The following is a 22,075-nucleotide window of genomic DNA, read 5'->3' on the forward strand; positions in this document are numbered from 1 at the left end:
TTTAGGTAATTCTGGTTTTGCCAGTGAAAACAAAACTACAGAATTGTGCTCATTCTCTGGTAAATACATTTGCATCTTCCCTTCTTTAAATGCTCCACTTGGATCTTAATCTGCAGAATTATCATCTCCTGCTCAAGCAGAACAATAGACAAGGGAGAAGGAATGATGTCCACAAAGCCAGATAACATAAAATATGGAATTACAGTGGTAATTTACTTAAGTTATCCTGCAGCAATTCTCCATGTGCATGCTCACAACGTCTTCCCAAGAGCTATCTTAACACTCACTGCAGGCTGGGAGCATGCACGTAGGCAAGCAAAGCAGTTGGCAAACTGGTTTCCAGCTGAACTCATCCTGTCCCTTTACATCTCTTTGTTCAAGAGTTCTTAACATTCATCCTCAAGCTGTCACTGCTTGTGTCTCCTCTGCTATCAGGGGCATCTGGTATTCACATCATCAAGAAAAATTGAAAATACCTTTCCCCACTGTCCTCAGTAGCTCCCACATTTGTCCCCTCAGAAGTCCTCCCCAGCTAATTCTGGTCATGTCTGTGTAGAGATCAGGCTAATAAATCCAGCAGAACTATTTAAACTGAGCTCAGCTTGTGCTAGACCATGCTGTACCTCTGAATTTTGGTATGTCCTAGAAGTAGACATCATCCCTTTTAATAAAATAAAATAAAATGCAATAGTAAACACCCTTTCCCTTTAAACATTGTTTGAAAAAGTCAAAGCTCACTCTATTACTCTTCAGTTAAAGGGAGATGAGTCTCTAATAGTGTTTCCCAATAATTTCTGCTATAAAAGTGCATTTCAAACTTCCTCCCACCTCAAATAGATAATGAGCTCTTCCTTCAATCAAAAATAATTAACTACACAGCAATTCATTAAACCATTTCTTTCAAAAAACCACCACCCCTGTGAAACCAGAAGGAATCAACACTCTGCAGTTCAGGTCGCATCCTTTCAAGCGAGGACCCTCCACTCCAGGATGTGTATTGCCGGTGACTGCCCTTCCCTGTGCCCACCACGGCGCATTCTTTAGCTGCAAGGTCACTTTTCAGAGGGTGATTAGCCTTCCTTGTTTGCTGCAGGATGAATGATGCTCTCATGCCTGTCTAGACTGAGACCTGATGGAATGCAGTTACCTCTGCACCTCGTATCCCCACACCTCAAGGAAGTGAGGCAAGCCCCAGTGTTATCAATTAAGCACTGAAACTAACTGCTTTATGTAATTGCCACAAAGGAATTTACTATCAGATTCCATCACATACGTCATCCTCTGGGCTATTAAATATTTCAGCTAAATGCAATAACTGTTTGTATGTGGCATTCCTAGATTTTGAACTATTTAGTTGCAGTTGTATGTTGAAAGCACATGTCGGTAACATAAAGGTAAACTCATTACGTGCTTATCCCAACCATCCCAAAAAGAACAAAACCAAGGGTGGGGAAGGATGGGCAAATCTAGGAAAGAATCAAGACACAAATACCTTGTTCTGTAATGACAGTGGTAAACATCCAGCCAGGATGTCTAGTTTTATCTGAAGAAAGGATATTGCACTAGGCTTACCTCTCAGTGTTTCCTGGCAGTCTCACTAAAATGTCTGATCTCCAAAATCTGTGTCAAGTTCAAAGAATTAACTGTAAATTTGAACAAATGAATAAAGTATTCAGAACATGGGAATACTAAAAAGACTGGTGGGATTACAACAGCCTCTGGTATAATAAGCATCTGAAAATAGAATATAACTGCACTGAACTTCATTGTCCCAAAGTGCTTCTGGGTTTAAGCTTAGAGCATGAACACAAAAATATGTGAAAAAGCAACATTGAGAGGCTTATTCCTAGCATCACATCAGCACAGAAGGGCAAAAATTACTTATTTAAATTTCCATTCAAATACAGAACATTCACATAAATTTTCATTTTCCCCTCAGTAATGAGACACAGAAGACAAGCTAGTTGATACAGAGAAAAGTTCAGTCTTCAGAATTATCTTGATTTATCTTTAATTAGAAGACTGTCAGCATCTTTGGGAGTTTATTTTGCATTATATGCATGAACATATTGCAGGAAGTCTGGAAGTGACATATACCAGCATCGTTAAATGTATGTTGAGTCCCGATGTCTGAAAACTATGGATTTCGCTACATTTGAAGATTTGAACTTGGCAGAAAAGATACCATATGCACAACAAATACATGAAACCTGCCACCAAAGAGGAACCATATCTCATATTGCTAGCAGTAAAGCAACATTAAAACATAGGTACTATTTGTAAAACTCCACAGCCATTCAATCACTTAAATTAAGCACTGATTTTTGCAAATATCACCAAAATAGTATTGAAGATTATTCCTAAACAAATACAAGGAGGTAAAATCATAAAGAGAATTGAGATCCTAAACAAATTCTTATTTCAGTTAGTACAAATGTGGCTTGTTCAAGCTGTGTAAAAATAGGCAGTGTGAAGTTTTGCATTATTTGCCACATAAATCCATTCTTTAACAGTTGAAATTTTGGGTTTCATCTGTTTCTTTGCACTCCCAGCACTACAAAAAATGCTGTTGCTGCCATGTTGGTGAGCACTGGCTGCACCCAGTGCAGCTCAGACAACTCTGAGGAACATATTCCAGATTTACTGGCAATTTTGGACGCTTTTTCACTTAGCCAGTGCAAGCTGCTTTCTGAAGCAGGACATAGAGAAGGAATAAGAGCACAGTGCCCATTGCCCTGTGTGCTACACACAATTCACTGTTCTTCATAATCGGTCCCTCAGTTTTTACTGAGAACCTTAATTAACTGTGGAGTTTTTTGACTTTTCCACCTATCTGCCTGTTATTGGATCACCAACTCCGTTTTCTTTACACTATGTTAAAAGCCCATTTTTTATTTTCCTGCATGCCTTACTATGTTCTCAGCTTTTTTGTTACTAACCCTTCTCCCACTATTCCTAAAACAGTCAAGAAAATCAAGTTGTTGGTTGAGATACCACTTTGACAATACCTGCCTCCTTTTGCAGACCTTCCCTTCTTCAAGATGACAGACTTTGTTTTGGTGATGCTTCAAAGTACACATTTGAATAGTTGTTTTCACATCTAACTCCTCCATTCCTCGACAGGACTCAATTCAACATCTCTTTTAGCACATTCCCTCTTAAATGCCTCTAGATTTCCTCAGTGAAGCAACTCCTGATCAGAATATTCTTACAAGTCTCATACATTATGGCACCACTTATTATTCAAGTGTCTGAGGACCTCACTGACTTTTTCCCCCACACATTAGAAAGTGAGAAGAAAATATTCTTGCATTCTCAAAGTGAAACCACAAAGTTGTTTGAGTTGTTGTATGATTATTGTATCACTAATCTTCCGTATTTTACACACACATCCCTTCTCCCTGTTTTTAAAATTCATTTACTGTGCCATGTCATATTTCGACTGTGTATTCCTGTGCCCAAAGGCCATGGATTCAATTTTAAGTAGCGTTATATAGTCTGCATATGGATTAGTAAAATAATAATTAGACCATTTTTTTGTTTTGCACACATTCTATTCCACTATTTCTTAAAATAAGGGAAGCTAAATTTGCTGACAACTTCATTAATGGTACAACTTCTCTGACAGGAAACAATAATAAAAACCACTTTAGCTATTTCTAAGTCTATATGGAGAAATTCAGGAAAAGTATCTACTAGATTTAAAATTCTTAGCTAAAACAATGTGGAACAACTGAGACGAAATAATTGTGTTTTGCTGCAACAGCATTAACTAAAACAGATTAAATTTAACTAAAATTTAATTAGGCCAGATTCATCTTAGCATAACTAAAAGAGAAATTATTTAACAGGTCCTGATAGAATCTGGATGTAATTAATAAGTGGAAAAGTTTACCCATCATATAAAATAAGCCATTTATAAGGACTTCATGGAAATTAAGAACACCCTGCAAACACCAAACTCACCAATATTAAAATATTGGGGTTTAGCAGTGAAATCATACTGGTAAACCTGAATTTGGTAATATAGTGATTACATAAGGATACAGACACAAACACATATATGTATGTATGTATTACAACTTATCTTCACCGTGTCTATGCAATATACACTGGAATTGGGGATTTGCATTTGCTCTATATAAAAAGAGTTTACAGAGATCCAAATACCGCTACAGTGGGAATGAGGAATGATTTATCCTCCTGTTTCCACATCTTTTTTCACTCATTTAGATTCACTGAGTCATTCATCCCTGCCTGCAGAGCCGAGTAAGAATAGCACAGAACGCTGGAACAAGTTCTTCCACTTCTCGGCTACTCAAATGGCAGGAGGAAGCGCAGCGAGACAGGAGTGTGTCCCTTGTCTCCTGCTCCTGGCAGGGCCCGGCCTGCCTGGCTATTTCCAGCCCGGCAGCTGCTCCGGCTGCAGCTCCCTGGCCTGGGCCACTGCAGAGAGAAATAAAGGAAAGGAACTTGGAACATGCAAACAGAGGAACAGACACTATGGTGGCATCCAGACGAACTTCATTACAGAGTTCCTTTTATCCTTCTCTCATTGCAACTGAAATTATTTTAATACAGAAAGCTTGTTCTTGGGCTAAGTGCCTGCTTTGCATATATATGGCAGTGCCACTGTCTAGATAAAAAGAGAGGTGCTACAATTTTCCTACTAAAACCTCAGTTTTCTTCAGCTTACTGTACTGGCTCCACATACCATTTGTGCCTCAGACAGATAAATATAATAAAAATTTATATTTAAGAACTGATAATCATTTAAAAAACCTCTGATTTTCAGCAAAGGTCTGTCTGCAAATATATACAGAGAAACAATTTCTAGTGTTTAGGTTTTAAACACAAAAAGGGACTGACAAAAATTCACAGCATATAGCACATTATCTACAGTGGATAGTATGCCCACACCCAGATTTCTGCAACTTAGAAAGTACGAGGACACAAAGTCTCTCAAGAAAATCAGCTTTACTGACTTCTCCCTGAAGGACAGCACCAGAAGGAAGGACTAATTTTCAAGTAGGTTCAGCAACAAACTAACTACAACAGAACCACTCCATCAGTAACAAAAGCAAGCATTTTTTAGAATCAACATCTAAACATACTGCTGTAAGATCACTTATTTAATACAATCATTACTATAGAAAATACCTTTAATAGTAACAAATCCCATTATTTTTCTGGGTACATTTGTCAAGTCTAACAAAATTTCCAAATAGCAAAGGATTGTGGATTAACTTAAATTCCTAGAAAAATCTAATTAAGGTTCTCTAATACGGATGGTCTAGGAGTTTTGTTCCAAATATCTGCTGCTTTGCTTGCAGAAATAAAATGTTTTATTTTCAACAGAAACCAAACCATTCTGAGGAAGTCTCATAAGGCAAAAGCAAGAGCAGCAGAGCATGTTTAGTCAGTGGTTCTTGTCACTGAACTGCATTAAAGCTTCTCACACCAGGTAAGCCTGACCTTTGTGACTTATGCAGAGGGAAGTGCTCTTCACACCAAGAATGACGAGCTTGAGAGATGACACTGTCAACGCCCAACACTTTGATATTAATTAAGTGCTGCATTCTCTAATCTATAAACTAAGTAGCCCAATTAACATGCATGACCTTCGATCATACTTACAGTCATATCATTACAGAAAAAAAGCCTCTTACCCATATTTTCTTACACCCATCCTTCTTACACTCAAAATAGAAGTATATATAGTAGAACAAGGAGCATAAATGTAGTATCAGCTTTTGGCTAAACATAATAGTAAGAGCTGCTTTGCACTGCCTTGCCCACTTGCTGTTAGCAGTCAGTACAGAAGATCAGAGGTCCCCTGTACCACTGCCTGTGCCATTGTCTGCCAGTTACTCCAGCCCAGAAGGTGACAATATGTGCCTTCCCATTACTCCTGCTTAAACAAATAATAAAACTATTTTTCATGCACTTCACAGATTGAAGCAAGTATAATACAGAGTAAAAACATTCAAAGGGACCACAGGAAAAGCCTAAGTTACACCGCTGTTGAAAAGATCATAAGGAAACTTAATGTGGGGATATCCAAACCACAACCTATACACAGGATAATCAATTAAATCCAGTTTTGAAAATGTGAAAAACAATGCATACCATACAAGTTACTCATACACACTGTAAAGTTCATAAATGGATGACAGTCATTCAGTAAGGTGATTTGGGCATTGTTTTCCAAATTCAGTCAAAAAATTGGCTTCTACACTGTCTCAGAAACACCCATTGCTCCACAAGCAGCAAACTAATTGCCTATAAATGTGACCCTTCTCCCACACTTCTTAGCCAACTTCTATGCTTCCCACCAAAGGGATTCCCCATTCTTCTCCAGATCTCCTACAGCACGTCAGGTGAACAGAAGACAAAATATCCTGTGCTTAGTACTGGCCAGTGTATGCACCAACACACTTGCCAGCACCCTGGCACTGACTGGGCAGCCAGTTTTCAGCAAAGAGAATTGTATGGGCTGAGTTCTGCTCCTCTTTCCCCTTGGGAAACCTCTACCGTGGAATTGTCCCCTCTATTCAGTTTCTGATTTTCATGAAAACAGTAGTAAACTAATCTTTGAGACTGAGCATCTTTCACATATGGTAGAAATTGGCCAGTAGATTCAGAAGTTGGATGTGGAGATGGGAGGGTTCACAAATGTCAGTGACAGCCGCAGTGCCTATTTTTCCTTCCTTCATAATAAACCAAAGAGAAAATACAGAGTACTGAGACACAGAAGGCAGACATATTTAGAGTTCAAAAAAAAACCGCCACAATTTGATGAAAACTCAAGAAGCCAATTGACAAAACTGACACATCCCAATGACTTGGAACAACACACCATCACTACCCAAAAGCTTGTGGCTTCCAAACTTACAAGACTGAGAGAAAGGGAGGAGGGTAAAGGCAGCATCTAAACGACTGGTCTCTCATTCAGTCTCACAAAAGAGAACAGAAATCTTCAAAACTGCTACCTACAATTAACTACACTTTCTTTCTTTCTCCAGCACAAAAGTTTCATTCCACTCATTCTCCAGACAAGTCTGACAGAAGTTTAGACACTATCTCTGTCTGTCTAATACACCTTGGTTCTCATCCCACAGCAAACCAGACTGAATCCTTCATCCTTTCAGATCTCTCCTATCCCAGCCTTTCTTCCTCCTCCTCACACCCCCAAGCCTGACCTCCCCTATCAGATTCCAATCCTGCTGCTCAGCCAAGCTTCCAGCTCTGCAATTAACAGATTAACAGATCAGGAAGACAGCATCAGAAATCGAAATTTTAGAAAGAGCATAATTTTTCAAACACAGTTTTTGGAAACTGCAGTAACTGCATTTTAAAACACTGATGGTCAGCTCAAGGTTTCCATCATAAATTACTGCAGCCAAGCTCAAGGCTTCAACACAGGCACTTTTTGAGACTATTCCCTGGCAATTGTCTATGTATGTACTCCACACTGCATGGTCAGGTGGATTGCCACGTATTAATTAAGGCATATCTTAAACAATCTTGCATTAGAAAAGAGGGGCTAAAACCCCTTACTACTGTTGCATTATGAAAACCATGATAATTAAGCACTGTAACAGGACAGACTACCTAGACAGGCTATGAAATCTCTCTTCACTGGAGATTTTAGAGATGTTAGACAGACATTATTATCTGTACTTACACAACCAGACCACAGAGGAAACAGAGGAAAGTAACTTCCAGCCTTATGTTTCTATAAATGTGCTTCAGAGAAAAAAAAGAAAAAACAAAACAAAACAAAATCACCAAACAAATAAAAAAAGCAACAGCAAAAAAACCATACAAACCACCTCAGAGAAAATCAGTTTGCATACTGAAATGTCAGTATTTTGGAAAACTGTTCTTGTATTTCACTGGTTTTTTAAAATTCAAATTCAAGCAGTGAGCAGCTCCACGAAGTCTACAAGCTTAATAAAATTAATACTTGCAGCCTGTAAGCTATGCACAGATTCCATCCTACCCAACACAAAGCATCATCCAGCCTGTTTTATTCAAGGCATAAACATTTTGTTCCGAATAAAACTTTACACTCAGCTCACAGCCCTGGCTATAAAGTTAGATTCTGCCCAGAAAGTGACAGCACATTTTCATGGCACAGCCAGACTGAGTTCCAAACACAATACAGCTCCATTGCCATGCACTCTGTTGTTAGGAATAAAACATTTCTAAAAAACCCAACGTAACAACTTTCTCAGCTCTCTGGTGAGGAAGGTGGTATCTGGCAAGGAAACAATGTCACTGACTATACAGACTACTGAGAAATACTTAATGGATTATTAAAAAAAGAGGGGGGGACAACGATGCAAAAGTCAATAAATCATTTTTAGAGAAATTTTTAATAAGTGCTAGGAAGTGCCATCAAAAAACCCATTTCAACAAACTCAACCATAATTCTAAGACACACAGTTATGGCTTCCCTGTTTGTCCAGGGTGCGGAGAGGTTTGCCTGCCTTCAGCAGAGATGGACAGGCAGACAATTCAGCCAACCTTTCAGACGTGGTTCCTTTGAGGCTAAAGCTGCTCACACTGCAGTGAGGGATCTGTGTAGTGTATTGGGGCTTGAAATCTGGGCTCACCAAACGAGCACAGCTCCCATTTCCCCACGGCTGTGCCTGCCCTGCACAGGGCAGTGCCCCAGAACTGAAGTTTGCCTGGGAGCTGAAGCAGCTTGGCTGAAGTATCACAGAGGGTCACAGGCTGAATTACCTGATGGAAACAAGGCTCTTCTCACCGAGATGAATGGCTCTGCGCAGACCCCTGGGCTTGCACAGCTACACTGTCTCCTTACACAACCAGGCTGCTAATGAAGACCTAGCCTGGTGTACTGGCTGTGCCTGGACATGTGGTTATCCATCAGGCATTCCAGAGTGCTCCTCAAGCAAACAAGCCTTGTTTCCATCTCCCAGGCTGGTATTTCTGAGATAGCTCCAAGACAAACACAGAAGTAAATTTAATTTTTAGATTATGCCTGAATAAGCCATAAACAATGGGTATAGCTTTAGTAAATATGTAGAAATTGGGGTGCATATACAATTAAAAAACCACTGGTTTATATGCAAGATACACAGAGTCAGTTACTAATTCAAAACACTGAATTAGAAGAACTGAATACCTAAAGGAGGCTTTTCCTCATGTCACACTATTCATATTTCAAACAAATTATGTTGGGATACTAAAGTAATTTTAACTGGTAAGACAGAATTAGATAAAGATGCTTCAGCTCACTCGTTTTAATTAATAATTAAAATGATCATTAAAAAAAGATATTTCAATCTCTATCCAATCCCTTATGCACTTTAATTTTTACAGCCCTGTTGAACCACATAGATACAGATTTATGGAAATATTTCCAAATATAAAAGTACATTCTGTTTGCTTTAATTTTGACTTTATACTTTCCACAAATAATTTACACATTAGGCAATGGAATGCTGTCTACCCTGGACATGCTTAAAGAAGGAAAAGTGGTTTAGTATTGCATATCACAGAACGTAAGCAAGTGAAATGAGGAACGATTATATCTTTAATATCTCGTCCTTATAAACACCCAAACAAAATTCTTTAGCAATACTGGGGAAGAGCTCAAAGGTTCAACAATCACCTCTTCAGGCACAAACCTTCACACATCAGAATCCCCTACAATTTAAAGACATATAAATATGTCTCATAGTATTAAACAAAAGGTTTAGAAATAGTTATTTCAAATCATTTGAGAAATAAAGAACAAAGTGGCACAAACCATTTTTGTCCAATACGACTTTTTAAACCACTGCCTAAGACTTTCATCAGTAAAACGTCCTCACTGTAGCATTTCTCTTTACAAGGACTAATACATGATTTAAATACAGTGTTACCAGAAAACTGTTAATATCTGTATTTTATGGAGGAAGACAGTAATATTTTCCTTCTCATAATCAGCAAGTATTACTGAATCTAGAGGGAGTTTTTATTATATCTTCAGTTACAAAGGTGAAGGAATAACCATGTTCTTTCTTCATGCATATTCCAGATTATGAGTGGAACTCTCATCTCCAGCCCCATCGTGAGAATTCTTTTTTTGTCATCTTTATCTTTTCTCTTTTCTGTCCATGCTAAGCCCAGGTCTTTGTGGACCTCTCCCCCAGATATCTCCCAGATATTCTCCTCCAGACAGAAACTTAAAGACCTATTATGAAAATACTTTGCCTCTGATGTCACGATTGTGCATTTATAAACACTCAATTCGATACACTGCTGAGATATAGTATCCATTCACTAAGCAGAAGTAAGAATTAATAGGGGGTTTCAAAGCTACAAAGGCAGCATTTTCACTCTGATGGGAGTATACAGTTCATACTTTGGGGGAGGGGAAGAGAAGAAAGAGTGTTGGCTCTTTCATGAACATAAAAGGGCAGAATTACACATTAGTGTAGCTTCCCCATGTATAGACATTTTTTCTGAAATGCAATGTAAACTTAAAATCAACCATTAGATTCTTTAACTAAAGCTCAAATCATCCATGTAATTACTCTTTACAGAGGATTATGACCACCGTTTTTTAAAATGGGAATTGTTAAAATTTCACAATTAAGAAATAAATCACAACAGAAAATAGGTTCCTATTCACAAAACAACCAGCCAAGCTGGCATCCTTAATAGCCTTTTAGCAAGGCAAAACCAGAACAGAAATACTGGGAATGCTGTTGCCAGGTCAGAATTGAGGGGAATTGGCAAAACGTGCAGATGGGCTCCTACTGCACCTGCCCAGCCCTTGGCCTTGTACAAATCCCTACTCGCTCCTTCAGGAACCCTTCTCTTTCATCAGGGCACAGAAATACCAACTCACTGAAGTTTCCACAACGGGGAGAAAAAAATCCTACACTCGTTAAAAATACATTTGAAAAAAAAGTTGAGATGCTGGGCCTTTTTGATTAATATGTGCTTTAATACCAAGATTTTTGACCTTCAGGAGTCCCTTCCCCCAGATAAAAAATAAAAACACTCCTCAGAAACTGCCACAAAGAGACGCTACAGACAGCAGTCTAAAATAATAGCAGTCAAAGGTCATGATGATACAGGCAACATCAAGTTTTCATTTAAATATCTTCCTGAAAGAGGCCTCTCAATAAGCAGGAACAAGAAAATCAGGGACTATCCAGTTAGAGTGATAAATAACCTGCATAAACATTTCCAGTATTTTCCTAATAATTACACTAAGTATCTTCAAGGCTGACAAATTTTAAGACCTCACTGAAATATAATATGCAAACTACCATCAGCTTGTTGGGTCACCTTAGCAAGATTCAGCAATTTTTTAATGAAGATTCACTTATGAATTATACACAGCAGATTAAAAAATAACACTAAAAAAATCAGGCACTGCAAATTGGATCCCGATCAGTAAAACGACACAGAAGTCGTAGGACTCTTCCAAAGCGGCTGGAAAACGCATATTGCAAGAACAATTGGTATTCCTGCCTAACAAAGCTGGGTAACACTCTGAAGGCTCCAACATGCTAATCTGTCACCGTGACAGAAATCAAAGGATGTCAGACTAATACACATCCCTCTTCCAGCACCCTACATATTGAACACTGAGCTTTCGAACACAGTGAGAAATAGGACTAGAGTGTCCAAAAACATGACTAAGGATGCTCTTAGCACATCTACTTCCAACTTCTTGTTATTAAAAGAGTACTCTTCAAGATATTTCAGCATTCCTCAACAGTGTTTTGTGTTATTGTTCTGTAATAGCAACTGGCAACAGAAATAGCTACATTTTTTCCTCAGATTTCTCCTCCAAGAAAAAAGAAATACATGTTACAGTAAGCCTGTTATAAAAGTGCAGCACATGTTTAAGGCCCACAGAGGCACCGATGCTGATAAAATTAAAAATGGCTGTGCCTGAAGATCCCACAGCAAAGACAGGCACAGCTCTGTTGCAGATTAAAATATATATTAAAAATTCCTGCATTACCTTACAAAGGGCGAGGTATGCAAAACATAAAGATTATATATATTTCCAAAACTGAACTAAGTTATTAGACAAGAGATGCAGATCTAGGCAAAGCATACTTCTTGAGCGCAGGTCGAGTTCATTTACACAATAAAGCAGCATTTTATTCCCCGAGACACCGAACGTATCGGGGTTTCCAAACTTTTATCAGACTTCGCCGATGAAATAGATGCACACCACTGTAAGGAGACTCAGATGTGCCCGAATACGAGCGGACCCCACCCCCCTCCCGCTGCCAAAATGGCCAGTTGGCTGCACCCCGTGGCTACTCACCAGCCGCAGTGCCGAGCAGCAGAGTGGCACTGGAGAGCAGGAGCACCAGCACAAGGTGCTGCAGTGAGGCTGGCATACCTGGGCAGCCCTCGGTTCGAGCCAGGAGGAGGGGAAAAAAGGGGGGGAAAACCCCCAAAACGAACAACCCGACGAGAGGAAATTCCGCCTGCTTTCACACAGCCTTCCTCAACTCTCTCGGTTTACAATCCCGTCTGGAAGGGCAAATGGCAGATGAGAGGAGCCGTCTTCGCTCTTACTCCATTACAGCCGCCCGCCTTCATGCCTCGGGAGGCGGCAGCGCTCGGCGGACACGGGGGAAGCGCCTGGCTCTGCCTGCCAGCCCCGAGGCATCTCCCCCGCCGGGAGGACGGCGGTAGGCTCCGACCCTGCTGGGCACCGGGCTATTTCCCACGCAGCTTCACGACATCGAAGAAAGAGCCCGGTCGGGAAGGGCACATATCCAGGCGCGCCCAAGCGGTGTCAGTCGGCGCGGCCCCGCGGGCTGCCCGGGGCACGGCGAGCGAGCTACGACCGCACGGCAGCGCCGCGTCCCATGCCGGCCACGGGCTCTGCGCTCCGGCTGCCCCTCCGCGCCGACTCACGCTCCGGGGAAGGCGGCGGCGACACCCGCCGCTCTCACGGCCGCATCCCGGCCCATCTGCCTCCCGAGCCGGGCGGGCCTCTCCGCGCTGCCCCGGCCCCGCCGCAGCACCGACACCACCCCCGGCCGCCCCGGCAAAGGTGGGGCCCGGGGCGGCGCGGCCCCTCCTCGGCGTGCCCGGCTGCGAGCGCACCGGCGAAGGCCCTTCCCCTCCTCCGCCTCCCGCCCCGGGTTCCCACAGCGCCGGGCGGCGCGGCCTCCTCCCTGCGGGCTCCGCTCCGCCGCTCCCGCTGCTGCCGCCGCCTCCCTCCCCCCGCGCCGGGCTCGCCGGAGAGCGGCCGCTCCGCCTCCTTCCCCTGCCCGGGCGGGAGCCGAGCGAGGCCGAAGCTCCGCCGCCGGCCGCGCCCCCTCTCGCCCGCCCGCCCCAACAGCACGGGCAGCTCCAGACACAAAGGGGAGTCGCTGCCGCCGCCGGGCCGAGCGCCCGTCCCGCCGCGCCGCCCCCGCCCGGCCCCGCCCCGCAGCGCGGAGGTGGCTCCAGGTGGGCAGAGCGGGGCCGGCCAGGCGGGGCTCCGCGGGGTGCGGGCACGGCCCGGGCGGCACCGCTGCGGGAAGGGCGGTGGGAGCCACGGGCGGCTCCGGGAGCCGGGTGAGGCCCCGGCCGACCCTCCCGGGAAGGCCGTGGGAAGGCGGCGGCCGGGCCAGCCGGGCACCCTGTCTGTCAGAGCGGCTGTCAGCAGGGAGGCGTGAGCTCGGGAATCGCAAAAGCTGCCTATAATAACGAGAAAAAAATTGTTTAGTAGGCTCTGAGATTGCATCAGCTTTGAACTCCGTGGCCTGCCTGTCACACACCCCGGAGCTTCTGCCTCGTCCTCTCGTTCAAGCCCCCCGTTATCTTTGTCCCCGTGAGCTCCGTGCAGGCACTGGCCGTACCACCCACTGCTCTCCCCAGTGAACCCAGGCAAGTCAGCCACAGAAACGATCAGGCTGGAGAAGCTCTCTGAGATCATCGAGTCCAAGCTGTGACCCAACACCACCATGTCAAACAGAACGTGGCACTGACGTGCCATGATGTCCAGCGTTGCCTCAAACGCCTCCATGGGCAGCCATCTCACCACCTCCCTGGGCAGCCCCTCCAGTATCTAATCATTCTGTCTGTGAAGAACTTTTTATTGATGTCCGACCTAAAGTCCACCCTGTCATACAGTTTCAGCCACCTAACTCTCCCAAGCAAAACTACTCTCTGCTTCTTAAATTAAGGAGATTTTACCATTTCAAAACTAAGATAAAGTCGGCCCACTGAGCTGTTGGTAGGCTTTAATCTTTGCTGTATCGCACAGGACTATAAAGAGATAAATTGAGGCCAGCAGCTGATGGGAGAGCTGTGACTGGAACATGCTGTCTGATGTTCTGGCCTAGCAAGGCTCTTTCAAACAAGTTTTACTGGCTGTAGCATAGAAAAAGGTTCTAAAGAACACCTTGCACACAGAAGGCAAATTCAAAACTGGGCTTCACCAAAGGTTTGATTATGGGAAATACTTCCCCGTGCCAAAATTCCTGCACCAGTTTCAAGAATGGGATACAAGGAATACAAATTAAAATCTTTAATTCCAGACCACAAAATATTAAGTGCTACTACATAAAATTGTGTGGCTGCAAATCAGTTACAATTTTAGTAATAATAAAAGGTTTCTGCATAACTCCATTCCCCTTCACAAGCCATAACAGGTGAAATAGATGTAATCTGATTGTTTCATCATCAAGAAAATTATTAAATAAATTCTAATAGAATTTTGTCACTGTGATGCCAGAGACATAGTTTGACATTCCCGGGCTCAAGATGAATTTATATGGCAGATAGCCATAAAAATGTTTTTTAAAGTTTCCTACAGTATCTTTTCTTCCAGTCTATGCAGATCTAACATGGATATTGGTGAGAGACAATAAAATACAGAATCCCAGATTGTAATTTGTATTGCCACTTTCCAGAATTGTAACCACATGTTAACCACAATATCCTTCCTGTTATTTGAGGAATGTGAACTGTCAAGAAATAACCTTTAGAGGCAAAAAAAAAAAATTAAAAAAAAAAAATCCCCAAACAAAACCAACAGCCTGAACAGTTTTGCCTCCAAGAGAGGTACCCACCTCGCCCCAATATTTTTTGCAGGCCCAAAATCCAGAGCTCTTTTCTGGTTCAGCAAAGATACCAAACTATGCAACACACCTTCTGCCCAGCTGTGCCTACCAATAAAAGAAGCGAGATATACTTTGTTCAGAGAAAACAAGAACCAACTATGTGGTTTGCACAGAACTTTCACTGTTTAGATGGTAAAAGAAAATTAACTGTTTATGACTTGTATGAAAACCTGCTTGGCCTGAAGTAAATGACAGAAGTCTCGCTTGTTTTAATGGTTCTAGTTTTAGCTCATTAATTAATATTAGGAGTTGTTAACCACAAGAAATTGTGCAAAAACATATATTCTGCCTTAAAATACCTGTCTTTTTTCCTCCCCCAAAATAGATTGGGTTTTTGTTCTGTATTTTCCTAAAAGAAGGAACAAGACATGCCATTTTTACTACAATTATTTCCTCTTAGTTTCACAAAACCCCCAAATGAGATGAAGAAAACACCCTTGCAAAGGCCACAGGGCTGTGAATCTGCTTCGCCTGAGCTTATATCAGGTCCTTGGACTAATGTCACAGACTTGCAATCCCAGCAGTTTGAAACAATCTCCCAGCCTTCCCTAACCCATTTTGAATTCTACAGAAGACCTGCAAGGGTCAGGTCTCTGCTGTCCTGGAGTGGCTGTGAATGCCATGAAGAGCCCTGGGCCACGCATCAGTGCCAGGCTGCAGAGTGGGAGCTGCTGCACCCCTGTTTCTCTGGAGCTGGCAGGACTGAGGAGGGGCTGGCCCTGCTTCTCCACATGGCTGTAGAAAGAATCACTGCTGTCTAAGCACAGAAATGTCTTCCTTTTCCCATGGTGGTGAGAGGAAACCAGAGATCTAAACTGTCACACTCAGGCTCACCCATTGTTTTGTGCTTGGACAAGAACATATTTATAATCCTTTCTGTGATATTGTTTTATCTGTAAGCTAGGATTTCACTAGCCTAATATTCAGCAACATCCAGTAAGACCTACAGAAAAGTACTGAGGATAATGAAAACTTTCAGAGCTGCAGCACAGTAAATCTGTGGTGCAGGTTCAGGCAAAGGTAGGAGGGAGGCAAAGGAAAACATGTAGAATTTACCAAGATTTAAAAACCAGTATTCTGACTAAAGCATTGTATTTCCACCAGGAAGAACCTCAACCAATGAAACAACACTGTTGAACTTCAGGAGACAAGACTGTTAAAAAATCGTAGGAGGAAAGACTTTAGAAAGTAGATGCTCTTTTGCAGCTGTGTTTGCTGTTCCCAAGTGAGGCAGAGGCAAGGCTGCCCCAGGAGCACAGTCATGGGGCAGGGACAAGTAGGACAGTGCCAGAGGAGCCGGGGGATGGTGGGTGCGACCTCCCAGCTATATGAGTCAGACACACAGGAGGGGACCTGGTATCTTGCCCTTGGGCGAGGGAGCTCTGGATGGAACAGCCACACGCAGCGCCGGGGCTGCCCTTTGCGTCAGTGGGACACTGAGATGAGCCGTACAGTGATACGCAGCTCAGAAGTGTCCTGCTGTTGGCCATACTGATACAGACACAAACGTGTTGATATCACTTGTAAATTCAACACTGAACATGAGAGAAATTAAACATGTCCTTGTTAGGAGCATCTCCTTTAAACAACACATTTTTATTTTTAAATAACATGGAACATGGGAAACTATTTTCATACTATCAAGAGAGTATTCCAAACAGGGGGAAAAGCAAATGAACAAGGAATGAAGAAAACCAAAGTGAACTACCAAACAGTAGCTTTAGTTCTCTTTCTTTTCAGAAAATCCAGTGTTCAGGCACTTTAAAAAGATTTCTCAGGATACACTCACTGTTATCCAAGAGTTTTTTAGCGCTGACGCAACATAACTGTTATCATCGTTAGGACTCAGGGGACTGTTCTTTTTGACAGGACCTTTCATGAAGTCAACAAATCAGTTTAAAGCAAGACATAAATTATATTTGGCTGCCCATCAGCTTGGCGAGAGTGTTTTCTCAGTGTTGGAGTAAGCGTTGGGGAAAGAATAGAACAGCACTGCATGATATTTAGCTTTTAGGGGATATTTTTTCCTAATTTAAAAACAAAGCATCCCCCTAGCATTGACTCTGATGCATAAACATATGTTAGAACAGCAATCAAGATGTTCAAAGACTTTCCTACAAATAAATGCACCCGTTCTGGATCCCAAGTAGTAGCTTAATAAATAATGGATTTGGTACAGGTCTCCACCACAAATACCTGCCATTCATTGCTAAATTAGGGAACTGGCAGCACGACCATCTCCTCAGTCATGCCTCCTGTAACTGTATGTAGAGAGAGGCATTGTTCCTGGTAGACAGGATCTCAGCCTTCTATAGCTCTCTAGATTATTATTAACATCCTGAATTGCAGCCAGAACGCACTGAAAAGACAATACTGTCTACTTGCAGTCTGCTGAGTTAGCAGCTACAGCTTCAGCCAGTGTAGCCAAACAAGTAATCACACGCAGACGTCATTACCCTCGGAAGTATTCGGTTCCTTATTTTATATAGATTTTCCCATCAGCCTCCAACCCAGGGTCTTGCACACAGGCATTAATGCAGTCCATAAGTCCTCTCGGAGTCAGATGTCAGGTTAGGGAGGGTGGCTGTGGGAAGACCATAGTTACAGGGAAGTGGGTACATGATATGCAGAGAGAAAAATGATGAAACCTCTGGGGACTTGACATGCAATCTGAACCCAAAAGAACCTTTCTCCATTATGGACTTGTTTTCTTGGGAATAGGGAAAGGCACCCTGCCCTTCAGAGCCTTTCTGCAACCTATCAGCAGCACTTGCATCTTGTCTGAATTATCGTGGGTGTCTGCTATTTTTCCAAGGCTTGGTTTCATCTTGGAAAAACAGATTCCACAAAAGAGGGACTGAGGGACACTCAGCCATGACTGAAGTCCCAGAAGTGCCCTTTGTGGGATAAAGTCAGTTCCTTTCTGCTCTTCCTGACAGGCAGGAAAAACACTGTCCATGACAGTCAGTCTGCCCAGCCAAGGTGCAAAAGTGGCAAAACTTCCTGTGGCATCACACACCAGAATGGGCTCTCATGCTCCCAGTTCTACTAAGAGTCTTAAGCAAATGGTAAATTGAACTGCCTGCGTCTGAGGGAATTAATTCCCCCTTTAGTCCAGTTAAATAATCTGTGTCAGACATTACTTTTGGCCTTTAAACTCACAAAAGTCTCTCTGAAGGCAGTTAAAACTTCATTTTTCTTTGTCTCCGAAGCACAGAAAAGAGTACCAACTGTCAAGGTTTTGAAAAAAAAAACCCCACATTTGTGAACATGTACTAGTAAGTGTTTTCAGACCTGGGTTTTTCTAACTCTACCATGTTGCTGCAAGGTGAACCATACTCTGCAATGAAGTCAGGATAGTCTTCAACATCACCATCCTGCATCAGAAGAGAAGTTTGGGGCAGCTTTGTTTATCTTTTCATGGCAAAGTTTTAATCAATTTAATGCAAAAATTAATTACACCACTTTTGTGACAGTCCCCAGAAAGATCTATTTTGATATTTAACTTCTTTTGTGCTGGTCTCATGTTCCCCGATTTTGGTAGAGTGAGTGGTTTCCTATGGAGAGCCCATAATTGCATGATCAAAGGTGTGAGGATCAGGCCTGGAAACATAAGCACATGGGTGTGGGACAGGTAAGTCTTTGGTATACAGGGAGAAGGAGGAAGGTGTACAGTATGGGATAAACAAAGGGACTATTTTGTATCTAGAAGGATTAGCAATGAAATAGTTAATACACATTTTTACATTTCATAATATGTGATATTTCCCTGTGATAATGAACTACCAACAGTGTTAGTAGCAGTTGCAACCTTGTTTTAAAGATAACACTGCTTAGTCTGTGGAAATCTTATCTCCATTTTGGGGGTGGAGGTGAGAGAAACTTTCAATATAGCTCTGAGAAGCACCTCCTACTTTGAATTAAGTCTGAAATCATATGTTAAAGGCCCTTTACAGCTTTCCTGAAATCTCTTGGCTTGCTCATCACAACATAAAATGGGAAATTTGCTGCAGGGTGTTTATCAGTTCAAACCATCACTTATTCATTAAATCCAACAACGGACTTAGCTGTGTTGGAATCATCTTCTGGTCTGCACCAGAGGGGTTTGTCATCACCACAGACCTGCAGGGTTTCATTCCTGGGAGCTCCCTGAGCCTTCTCACATTCACGACAGGCGGCTGGGAACGGAGCTCATGGAATCTCCGACACACTCTCCAGCTCCTGTTACCTTCCTTTTCCCTTCTGGTTTAGGGTTGGGGTTTTTTTTATTTTTCTGTTGTTGGTTGGCATTTTTTTAGTCAGTCACTACACAAGCTAGTTAGCAGTGCAAGCCAGGTTGGTTTTCAAAAGCCACCTTTTCCTGTTTGTTCTTTAATTTCTCATGGACAATTAGTATTAGGCCTAAAAATGTTTATACAATTGATTCAATACTTCTAGCAGGAAGCCAAAAAATGCCCTTTGAGAACAAAATTAAGGCCTGTAATAAAGTCTTGGTAGATCTGCACTCAGTTTGTCATGGTAGAAGTGCAGAGGAAGCAGCCTCTGTGTGTCCTCATTGCTGGCCATCCTTGAACTCCACACCAGTTTTAACAAGTGTCAGGTGTTCATCCAAAGGAGAGAAGGGGTGTCTACAACATGAACTTGTTGCTTGTTACTTTAAATGACAGTGTGGAGGGAACAACTTTTGCTCAGGCTTCTTACAACAGTTCCTCTTTGCAAGAAGAAAGGAGGCATCAAATATGAACCCAATACCAGACCTGTTTCTCTTGCAAAAGCAAAACACAGTGAAAGCAGAGTTAGAATTGAAGCACCTTTGAACTCAGTGTTTGCTGCCACTGCAAGCACAGTGGCAGAGGCCATCCACTCTCAGAGCCACTGATTCCAGAGGAAGGTGCTACTTGGAGTGTGCCTGCCCAGCGTTCCTCTCCTGCACTCAGCAAGCTCCAGAAATGTCACCTGGAGGAAGATAAAAGTAAATTATTACCTTTTACTACACCAAACAGGAAAGTTCTATCCCTTATGCATCTGCCTGTAACATGAGATCTGTTGCCTGAGAATTTTGAAATCTTTTTATCTGTGAAGTGTTCCTTCAGATCAAGAAATGAGTCAGTATCTCTGTACGCCCTGCTTGCCTCTCACAGATCAATCTGGAAACATAAGCCCAACTAACTGTTTCCCCAAAGCATCCACCAGGAATCCTCCCATTGAAGTAATACAGGCCAGACCACCAACTCCAGCCACCAGCACGAAACCTGAGTTGCTTGAGCACACAAGTCACCGAGGGCGGAGTCACTCCCTGCGCTGTCTGTAGGCATTTGAAATTGCAGAGGCCTAGAAGGGTTTAATTCACAAATGAGAACCAAACCTTCAGAGACCATTTCCAGAGCACAGTATGGGCTGTGCAAGCCTTGGGAAGGTGGCTTAGAGGACACAGACAGCCCTTGGACTCTGTGAAACCTCTACCTCTGCTTGCAATTTCAGATTAAAAGACAGAGACATAAATGAGGATGGAGGGACAAGTGTGCAGAGACTCCTACAGGAAAAATTGCCCTTAATCTCTATAGTAAAGTGTTTGTACTTTTCTACAGATGAAAGTTCATCAAAAGCAGAAAGGACCATCTCACAGAAATGCCACAACAGGTGCTTTATGTTTTCTAAGTTTAAAGGCATTTTTCCTTATTTTGGTCCCCCCCATATTTGCCACAAAATAGTTGTGATGTTCTGCATATTGTTTTTTCCTCTCCCTTCCTTTTCCCTGCCCCTTACTAAGTTCAGTAAAATCAGTGACTGAGCAGGGTTTCCCTCTCTAGAATTTTTGCCAGTTCACTTTTGTATTCATTTACTTTTAACCCCAACTTTGGAGAGGTTGCATTTAGCAAAAGGAAAAACCACCATGCCTGTACCTCTACCCTCGAAACCGCTGATGCTCTCACATTCCCAGGAACTGCAGAAGGGTGGAAGGGATGTGAAGTGAGGGCAAACAGTAGCACAGACCCTGAACTAAATGTTGAACAAGAAAGAGGAGGGAAGTTGTAGGCAGGAAAGGGAAGGCGGGGAGGGAAAGGAGGAGTGAAAAAGTTACAAGAGAGGATTATGGTCAAATTTGCATTTACTGATTTAACAAAAAAGGGGGAAGTTAAACTCAGATCTCTAATATATGTGGCCAAACCTCCTGTGGGGTTATCACTTTACTGTGAGGCAGCTATTTGCACAGTAAAAGTTGCTGTGTGACACTGTCCCCCCAGTGCTCTAATCAGTGGTACAGTCAAACAGGAACAGAGCAATAGGAGGAATCCCATGGGATGTGAAGATCGTGTCAAAACTCTGTGATTCTGCCTTAGCAACAAGAAGGTGCTGGTCTGCCTGCCCAGGAGTCCACCCCCGGGGATCTCCATCCCTGCCTTCCAAGGGAAACACCTTGACTCAGAGAAACAATGGTGAACACCTTAGATCCTTCAGACCTCCTGGGATGTGAGGCCATCAGTACAGCCATCTGCATGGAAGGGCTGAAGATCAGCACATGCATCAGGGGGTGTAGGATGAGGAAAGGGCCTCACAGAGGCCAGCATGCAGCTGTGACCTCCTGGCTGTGTCGTTGCACCCCTGAATGGCACACGCCGGGCCAGAGCTCCCTGCCTGCCCCACAGGACAGGGGCAGAGCCAAGTGAAGGGCTGCCAAACACAAAGCCCTGCTTCAAATGTCCCCAAATCAGGATAACCAAATGGCACCCACAACTGCTGCAGGACCAGAGCTGGGCTTCATTCCTCCTCTCCATCCCACAGCTGCCCTGCTCCTTTGACCTGGCCCCAACAGATTCAAGACACAGTGATGGGACAAGGTGCCATCAGCCACATTTTATAGGGACAGACGACTCCCATGGCCAGCCATGCTGACAGGGACACTGACTTGGAAGTTTCCAAATGCTTGCTGACAGGAATAGGTCCCTGAGGCAGGCTGGCAG

The 22,075-nt window shown here is 43.0% G+C and overlaps 2 protein-coding genes across 6 annotated transcripts in view; one reads left to right on the plus strand and one right to left on the minus strand.

Moving 5' to 3' along the window:
- Positions 1 to 13,277, minus strand: part of BMPR2 (bone morphogenetic protein receptor type 2) — a 109,513-nt gene extending 96,236 nt beyond the window's left edge. For all 5 annotated transcript variants that reach the window (XM_071562887.1, XM_071562886.1, XM_071562890.1 and 2 more), the window contains exon 1: positions 12,314 to 13,277. In XM_071562887.1, the coding sequence (XP_071418988.1) occupies positions 12,314 to 12,389 (76 nt within the window). In that variant the 5' untranslated portion in view covers positions 12,390 to 13,277. The remainder of the gene's footprint in view (positions 1 to 12,313) is intronic.
- On the plus strand, positions 12,545 to 13,567 carry LOC139675365 (proline-rich protein HaeIII subfamily 1-like). The gene has a single exon (XM_071562980.1). The coding sequence runs from the start codon at positions 12,545 to 12,547 to the stop codon at positions 13,565 to 13,567; it is 1,023 nt and encodes a 340-aa protein (XP_071419081.1).
- Positions 13,568 to 22,075: the final 8,508 nt, after the last annotated feature.

The sequence above is a fragment of the Pithys albifrons genome, chromosome 8 (assembly GCF_047495875.1).
Source record: "Pithys albifrons albifrons isolate INPA30051 chromosome 8, PitAlb_v1, whole genome shotgun sequence".
Taxonomy (NCBI): Eukaryota; Metazoa; Chordata; class Aves; order Passeriformes; family Thamnophilidae; genus Pithys; species Pithys albifrons.